General features: G+C 33.4%; 1 protein-coding gene across 1 annotated transcript; it reads right to left on the bottom strand.

Annotated features, from left to right (window-relative positions):
• Positions 1 to 2446: 2446 nt before the first annotated feature.
• Positions 2447 to 8533, bottom strand: LOC116110007 (polygalacturonase-like). Its single transcript, XM_031396256.1, has 4 exons — positions 8413 to 8533; positions 3211 to 3584; positions 2815 to 3104; positions 2447 to 2693 (listed from the first exon to the last, which is right to left on the bottom strand). Exons 1-4 carry the CDS (start codon positions 8531 to 8533, stop codon positions 2447 to 2449), a joined length of 1032 nt encoding a protein of 343 aa, XP_031252116.1.
• Between the last annotated feature and the right edge of the window lie 526 nt (positions 8534 to 9059).

The raw sequence follows: 9059 nt of genomic DNA, 5'->3' as shown, positions 1-9059 counted from the left end.
ATGCTAAGGGAGAAGCTAACTGTCACATCTGAGCTTGTAACCAGTGTTCACAGTAGTCAGGAGATATAGTTTGTAATGTAGTAGGATTTTGTGCAGAAATATTTGTTTGTGATGCAGTAAGAATTTGCAGTAGTAAATATGGTTTGAAGTCTCTGCAGCAGGAAATGCAGTGGAATGCAGTGGAATTTTGCAGAAATTTATTGTTGTTTGTGATGCAGTGATGCTGTAGGATTTTGCAGTGGAATTTTGTAGTTTGTTTGTTGTTTGTGATGTTGTGGGATTTTGTAGTTTGTAGAAATTTATTGTTGTTTGTGATGCAGCGATGCTGTGGGATTTTGCGGTGGAATTTTGCAGTTTGTTTGTTGTTTGTGATGCTGTGGGATTTTGCAGTTTGTAGAAATTTATTGTTGTTTGTGATGCAGTGATGTTGTGGGATTTTGCAGTGGAATGTTGCAGTTTGTTTGTTGTTTGTGATGCTGTGGGATTTTGCAGTTTGCAAAAATTTATTGTTGTTTGTGATGCAGTGGAATTTTTTAGTTTGCAGAAACTTGTTTTGTTGTTTGTGAAGCTGTAAGATTTTGCAGTAAGGAGATATGGTTTGGAGTCTCTGCAGCAGGAAATCTGTTTTGTGATGTAGTGGAATGAAATTTGTTTTGTGATGCAGTGAAATGCCATGGAATGAAAGCTGTTTTGTGATGCAGTGGAATGAAATTTGTTTTGTGATACAAGTGGAATGCAGTGGAAATTTTGCAGTGGAATTTTGCAAATTTTTTGTTTGTGATGAATGATATTGATTAAGAAAGAGTAATAAAGTTAGTTTAGGGGCTCTGGCTTATGGGAAGATATTGATCAAGAGAGATTAACTGAATCAGTTCAGGGGCTTTGGTTTACGGGAAGATATTGGAATAAATATAAGAAGTAGGGTTGTTTTTGCAAAGATTAGAAGTTGAGTAGGGTTGTTTTTGTAAAGAAACAAAAGTTGGTACCACACGGTGCGTTTTATGAACAAATGTAACAGACTATATAAAGTCGTCTGTAACTGATATGCTTTACCAATTTTTCAATTAGAGAACACTTGAAACATATTTTTCTCTTTTCTCTCTTAATTCGTTCACTTCTTTAATTTTCTTTTCAATTCCGCTATTAATCTTTTAGTTAGTTACAATAAATTAGTGGATATGTTATATTAATATGTTTTGTTTTAGAGAATAAATTGGTGGATATATTTTATAAATGACTAAATTACCCTTATTTTTTAATATTAATATAATATTATTATTTTTTATTAATTTTTGAATAATTTCTTTTAATCCCCAACATTTCAGATTTAGCTAAAATACCACATCTTATATAAAACTTTAATTTGTAAAAAAATCATCTCCACCCACCACACGCCACTGCCGGCCCCTAGCCACCACCGCCAGCTGCTGGCTGTCGCCTACCACCACCAAAAGTTGTTGGAAATCGCCGTCAGTGGCCAATATGGCCAGAAAATGGCCGTAGATCTGGCCATCTCCTGCCAGATCCATGGCCATTTATGGCTGTTAACGTCCATGGCTAAGGTAGGCAGTACTGTACTTTGGTATAAACAATTGTTTCTTACCATCTTTAAATGTCTATAAAAAGTTGGCTTTATGCCCAGGTGAGAGTACCAAGACTAAAAGATGAAAGGATGGGAGTCTTTGCTACACGTTCTCCACATCGGCCTTGCCCTATTGGGCTCACTGTTGCAAAGGTGCAAACTTTTAACAAGCATGAATGTTTCCTATATACTGATGCAAGCATGTATAAATCTGTAGCTTTTTAAGTTTAATTAGTTCTCCATGTGGGGGTTTTACTTTTGTGAAACTCGGAGAAAGGGAATTTACCATGATCTTTCACCCAAATGCTTACAAGAAGGTTTAGGAAAACTAAATTCAGTGGACATTNATGGAATGTTGCAGTTTGGTTGTTGTTTGTGATGCAGTGGAATTTTTCAGATTTGTGAAGTTGTAAGAGTTTGCAGGAAGCAGATATGGTTTGGAGTCTCTGCAACATGAAATCTGTTTTGTGATGCAGTGAAATGCAGTGGAATGAAAGCTGTTTTGTGATGCAGTGGAATGAAATCTGCTATTTTGTGATACAGTGGAATGAATGATATTGATATTGATATTGATTAAGAAAGAGTAATAAAGTCAGTTTAGGGCCTTTGGCTTACGGGAAGATATTGATCAAGAAATATTAACTAAATCAGTTCAGGGGCTTTGGTTTACAGGAAGATATTGGAATAAGTATAAGAAGCAGGGTTGTTTCTGCACAGATTAGAAGTTGAGTAGGGTTGTTTTTGTAAAGAAACAAAAGTTGTAACAGACTAATAAAGTCGTATGTAACTGATCTGCTTTACCAATTTTCAATAACAGAACACTTGAAACAGATTTTTCTTTTCTTTTCTCTCTTAATTCGTTCACTACTTCAGTTCTCTTTTCAATTCAGCTATTAATCTTTCATGAGGGCAGTAGTTTTGGTCAATAATAATGGGATTTTGGACATTTCGCATAACAGCATCTATGAACCGAATGCCTTGAACAAATCCATTGCTCGGTCTAGCCCATGACTTTATCCTCAACCCGTTTTGAGTACCTATGAAAGTTGTATTTTTAATTGTCACATTTTGTACTCCTTCCTCGTCCATATCCTTAGCTAGACTCCCAATGCTGCAAATTAAACAAAAGGTCGACACCCACTCTTGATGTTAATTATCATTGTATTTGTAGTAGAGAAGTGTTATTATAAAAGGTAGCTTCAAATAAATTAAAATGTATGATTGAAAAGTACCTAATGCCATGACCTGGGCCACATGTAACACGTTCAACCCACAAATTCTTAGTGCCAGGGCCAATTGAGATGCAATCATCCCCAGTTTTGATGGAGGAGCTCTTGATCATAACATTTCGAGATAATTGGACATGAATACCATCTGTGTTGGGGCTATCTACGGCAGCTATGACTCTAACTCCTTCAACACGCACATTTTGACAACCGTTGAACACAATGTGGAACATCTGGCTGTTTAGTGATAAAAGTCCATTGATTTTGATGTTGTTTGAGTTGGTAAAGCTCAATGTCTGCACTCACACACAACAGATTTCACCAATTGAGACATCTTAAAATAAAAATAATTAAAACTAAAAGTTGAAGCAAATTAACTAGCAAAGTTATGTAATAATGTACCGTGGCTCCATTTGGACAATTAGTGCCTTTAGCCTTGCAATTCCACAACGCAGTTCCCTTGGCATCCAGTGCTCCACCGATGATGGAAACACCGCTAACCCTTTCAAAGCTCAGCCAATTATCAGATTGACCTAATACATGGTAATCTGATGGAGCTACTAGTGTTCCGTCAATGCGTATTGTAATATCCGAATTTTTACAGTCACCTTTAAATGCCATAGAGCCAAGCAAATGTCTTCCTTTTGGCACATAAATTGTTGTTGATTCTTCAGAACCACAGGCTGCTGCCCATGCTTTGATGAATGCTTGGGTGGAGTCTGTTACACCATTGCCTTTGGCTCCGAACTTTAACACATTATAGTTTTGTGTTGCATCTGATGCGTGTAAGTAAATAGAGAGAATGAGAAGAGACCAGTAAAGATGAGTACTAAAGAACCTGATCGCCATTTTCGCCGAATAAAGAGATGCAAGTGAAAGAGATCTGATGATAAGCTAATTAAGAAGTTGATGACGGTTATAGTTAGGATGAGTTGGTGGGAATGAAGTAGAAACCGTTCAGCTATTTATACAGAAAAGCATAAATATTATCTACAGTTGTTTGCATTGGATAAGAAGGAATAAAGTAGATTTGAAGAAAGATTAATTGGTAAAGGAAATCCGAAGAAAACAGCGCCCACACTAATTCTTAGTCTATTAGAAAACATCCCATGAGAGCACTCTTCATATAAATAAAAAAGATTTTAATTGATTTCTAATATAAAGCACTTTTTCAATAAAAGTATTTTCATTTATTTCTAAATATAAAGAACAAATTTTTATTCAATCCAATAGACTCTTTAATTTTAGGAGAGAGAATCTGATTTTTTTTTAAGAAAGAATTTAATATAAGACATAATCATAAATAAAATGTATAAAAACTTACAATTTATTATTTAAAATTAGAATGGAAAGTGAAATTGGACTCTCTAATGTGGAGAGTTAACTCACTCTTTAACTTTTATATTTAAAGAATAAAGATTTATTAGACTCTGTGTTTCTATGGATAAATTCATTATAATAAAGTTGGAACATATAAAAATCTTGTAAGATACTCTATTTTTTACATATAAATTAAAGAGTAGTTTGACTCTCTCAAACTCACTCTTTATCCCAATTTAAATAAAAATTAAGTTTTTATGCATTTTATATAATTATCTCTCCTATTAAGTCTTCTTGAAAAACATATTCCTCTCCTAAACTTAAAAGTTATTGGATTGAATAAAATTTTGTTCGTTATATTTAAAAAATCATGAAATATCTTTTATTTATATAAAAAGTACTCTTTAAAATAAATCATTATTGAAAATGTTCGTAAAACGTATTTTCTTTGGTAACTCCTAATGCACAGCCAAGGCTGACTATTATATTTATTATATTTAATGCACTGCCTTTTTACTAAATTAATTAGTCAGTATAGTCAATATTTATTATAGTGTTATGTACTATCCGACTGGATTACGTACTTAACTATAATTAATTAGTTGATGATTATGGAGATTAAGGCCTATTCTCATTAACTGTATGCACGTTAACAGTACTTGTTAGTGACATATATATATAATTCCAAATAACTTAATTCAGCCTCTATATAATAAATTCAACACACCATATCTATGTGCGGCTTTGTTAACTTCATTACTTTCATGGTTTAGGACTTAAGTTAACGAACCTTTTATTCCATAATGTATCTTAATTAGTAACCAAACAACAAAAGGTAACATGTGTTATTGTAAAGTTTTGATATAAATTAAGTGATCACTCTAGTTTTCAGTTGCACAAACTCAAGACCTTACCCCACATTGCTATAAATTAACTTTGTTCAATTGCAAAGTCTATAATCTCGTCCTTTATGCTGTAATGGTAATTTTTACTTGTTCTATATGGAAATATAATTACAAAAGTAATATAAACAAGTATGTTTAAACACATGATGTAGAATGTCATCAGATGATTTTTGGGGAGCGATTGGGCGTCAGAAGCTCACATGCACGATCCAAAGGTCTAAATGACATGTCACTTAAAACAGTCATAACTTTTTATACCGAGAGGATTAACAGGGCCCGTAAAATATCAACGAAATCTCTTTTCGAGCTCAAGTCATGATCAACTGGATACTCCAATTGGTAGTCGTTTTCAAGGCAAAATTTCACGATTTTGGCGTGTTCGGGTTGCGTTTAAGTTTTCTGAGTGTTTTTTCCTATTTTATTTAAGAGTTCTTTCTTATTTTAATAGTACAAATGAGGATTCTTCTTTAATTAATTTTTGTATTTAATTAGGATTTTATTTTCTTTATTTATTTGGAAGTCTTGTTACGGTTGCTGCACCACCTTATTAAACATATTATTTGTTTCTTTATGATAGAATGAATTTCAGATTTTTCTTTCGAACTTTACGAATTAGTTTACGTGATGAGACTTGTTTATCAAACTTAAAGGCATAGCCGTGTGTTAGCCTCTGTTTTTAAGCTAACTCGCTGCGTCAACACATCCATCCATATTGGCATTTATTTTGTTTTTAAATTAGGTTTAGCGTGAAGAACACTTTTGAAACTTTGACAGAAGATAGTAAATAAAAGGTTAATTTGAGCTTGACACCAACTCAGTATTAATATTAAGTGAAGTAGAATACAATTGATCATTGTGATGAGAAACCAATATTTGGATGATTGGCCAAATTAAGCGTTGACGTGAGGTTTAATAAATTCAGGGCTTTCTCTAATCTCTCCTAAAGGAGGAGGAGAAGTAGGAGCTAATTTGTATACAATTATACCCACTGTTGACAAGTTGCCTTCATTATCACGGTTTCGTTAACTCTGTTGTTGTTGTAATGAGGAGTCACGTTCGCATATACACAATTAATTTGTAAAGAATGTTTTATGCATAATTTATAATGATATTCAAAGCAACCTTTTAAATTATAAATATCTACTATTGATTTGAATTTAGGTAAGAAACAAAATACATATACATGTACTATATATCTTACAGTACCAAAAATGCTCATTTCTAGTACTGTATAAGATACTAATTAATCAAATGTGTAGAATTGTGTCAATATTTTATTGTTTCTAATCCATAGGCATTTTCCCTGAATTAATACTGATTAATGAGGTGTTAGAGTAGGCACTCTAGAGCACTCATAATTATTGTAAAGTTGACTTTGTAATAAGAGCTTATTTATCAATAAAAGGCATATTTACTATATCGTATAAATCATAGTTATAGTATGATGATATGTTCTTAGGATGGTGACCCGTGACAAGGTATCAAGGGTTTCAAATCTGATTAGTGAGACCCTATGATCACTTATATGCTATTCTAAAAATGTCTAGCCTTAGTATTATTCTGATCAAGGACACATAATACGGTAAGGCTATCATAGTATTGAACGACCTTGTCGAAAGACAACGATTGATCTCATTTGTCAGGTTGTTTTTCGGTACCTGGTGCAACACCGTATTTTGTTAGCAATCATGGAGAATCCACTAGAGGATTCCATATGGATGGTAACCCTTGTGTCTATGGAATAATTCGTCTAACAGATGGTGGTGACATGTGATCCTAGACTTGAGATCACCAGAGCGTCTTGTGTCACCAAGTTAGTGTAGTTTGATACTAGCCCAACGTAGGTCTATCAGAGCTATCAATACGGTAGTGATTGGCTACATTGAGAAATAATCGAGACTATGGTGGATCGACAAAGGATTCAATCCTTGGTACGGGAAAGTTATCTCACTAGTAATTCATAATGGCAATGACACTAAATCGTTGGCCATAGTGAGATTGAGTTTTGCTAAAATCCAATTGAATATTCCTGTCATTTGTCCAATAATGAATAAAAACATATCGAGGATATCTGAGGTTGACACTATTTCTGTACCTCAGCCTCGATGATATAACAGATGATGAAAGATTTGATTGCAAAGTAACCATACCGTTGACAGGTTGCAATTCGTTGAATCCAATCTATCGAGTAGCCATGATGCCTTGCTAGGGGTCACTATTGGTCTGTATGTAATGAGACGATTAATTAGAGTATCGCAATACTATTCACTGCCGTATGTGAGAGCATATGGGTCACACACTTAGAAGACAATTAAGAATAGTCTATGAAGGGGTATTTTTTTCTTTAGGACGCAGAGGGTTTTGGTAATCTCACAGTCCAATTAATATTTACTGAGATTGTTGTCTATGTTTAATTTTATATCAATATTAAAATTAGTGAGTTATATTTGAATATATATTAATAGTAGATTTAAATGAACATTATAATTAATGTTATATATATATAATTGATTTTACTAATAATAGGTGTTTTGTTGCAAGGGTGAGTTTGTGTTGGTGCCCATGACTATTCCTTAGAATAGGGTTTTAATTAGTTGTACTATATAAGTGCAACTTCAAATTAAAGCAAAAGAGAATTTTACAAAAATAAAGAAAAAACCCTAGCTACCCAAAACCTCTCTCACATTTTTCACTCTCTTAGTCAAAAGAAAAATTCTTTTTCTCTTGATCTTCCTTAATTCTTGAAGCCCTTGGTTTTTTAGCAAAATAATCAGGGTTCTATAGATTGTCTTGTGTGGACAGCGTGAGTGCATTTCTCTACGTTGAATCGAGTAGCAAAATCAGACCCAAAGATATTTGGAGAAGCCTCCAATGTGCGTAAGTGTTTTTCGATGCCTTGTATGGGTTGTTTATTTTTGCAGATTTGTTTTATACACTTTAAGTTTTGCATGCAAACATATAATTTGTGCCCAGGTTTTGGGATGTGTAAGTTATCTTTTTCGTTTTAAAATGCGTTTTTCCACTACGCAAAGACGATCACTTACATAACATGAGGCACATACATGTGAGTTGTTAGGATTCACTAATGAAGAATGAAGTTAGAATGAATTTAGAGAAAGCTTCGAAGTGATTCTAGAAATTTTCATTGAACTGAATGAACCACAATAATAAGTATAAGGACTGACTTTTAACTACCCATTATACTTACAAATGACGTCGCATAGTCCTTCACTACCACTTTAACAAAATGACACCGCTTAGGAGAAACAGAGACATCCTACACTTTTTATATCCAACATCCCCCCTTACGTAAACTGGGTTCTAGTTTTAGCTTGACACACAAAACTTTGCTTTATCATTGATTTAACATACTAATTACAACATAATGAAGTAAACAAAAATATAAAGGTAAATAATAAACTTCCAGCATTCAATGAGCAGCAACGTTGACAAAGTTTCCAACATTTCAATATGGCAACAATGTTGACCAATTTCACCATATTTCAGATTTAGCACTTCAGCAACCAACAAGTGTTTAACATTGTCACTACTTTCACCATATGCCAGATTTAGTACTCAGCATTAAAGTAACTTATTTGTTCACTACTTCACCATATGCAGATATCAGTACTTCATCATTAATCAACAAGTTTAACTCATTTGTTCACTACTTTCACCATATGCCAATTCAAACTTCAGAACCAACAATTTCACTATATTAGATTCAGCAGTTCAACAAACCAACAAGTAAAGAACGAAAACAAGCTATTTGTTCATCACCAATTTTGGAAACACAAATACCTTCAGTAACCATAGAACTTTAGGACACATTAATCAATATTTCAAAGAACATTAACAATTGAGCTCATCACCAAACCAATTTTAGTTAACACAACAACTTCAGCAACCAATTTTGATAAACACAAACACCTTCAGTAACCATAGTAGCTTTAGGACACATTAAGCATACTTCAGAGAACATTGACAACTGAGCTCATCACCAAACAATCTTAGTTAACACAAATA

Source organism: Pistacia vera, unplaced genomic scaffold (assembly GCF_008641045.1).
Source record: "Pistacia vera cultivar Batoury unplaced genomic scaffold, PisVer_v2 Contig592, whole genome shotgun sequence".
In the NCBI taxonomy this organism is placed as follows: Eukaryota; Viridiplantae; Streptophyta; class Magnoliopsida; order Sapindales; family Anacardiaceae; genus Pistacia; species Pistacia vera.
The sequence above is the reverse complement of the archived record's forward strand: the minus strand, read 5'-3'. Positions and strand labels throughout refer to the sequence as shown.

Coding starts and splice junctions, on each gene's coding strand:
- LOC116110007 (XM_031396256.1), bottom strand. CDS start 8,533: ATGGTGAAATTGGTCAACATTGTTGCCATATTGAAATGTTGGAAACTT. Junction 3,105..3,210: donor ATTGTCCAAATGGAGCCACG/GTACATTATTAC, acceptor GTGTGAGTGCAG/ACATTGAGCTTTACCAACTC. Junction 2,694..2,814: donor GGCCCAGGTCATGGCATTAG/GTACTTTTCAAT, acceptor TTTAATTTGCAG/CATTGGGAGTCTAGCTAAGG.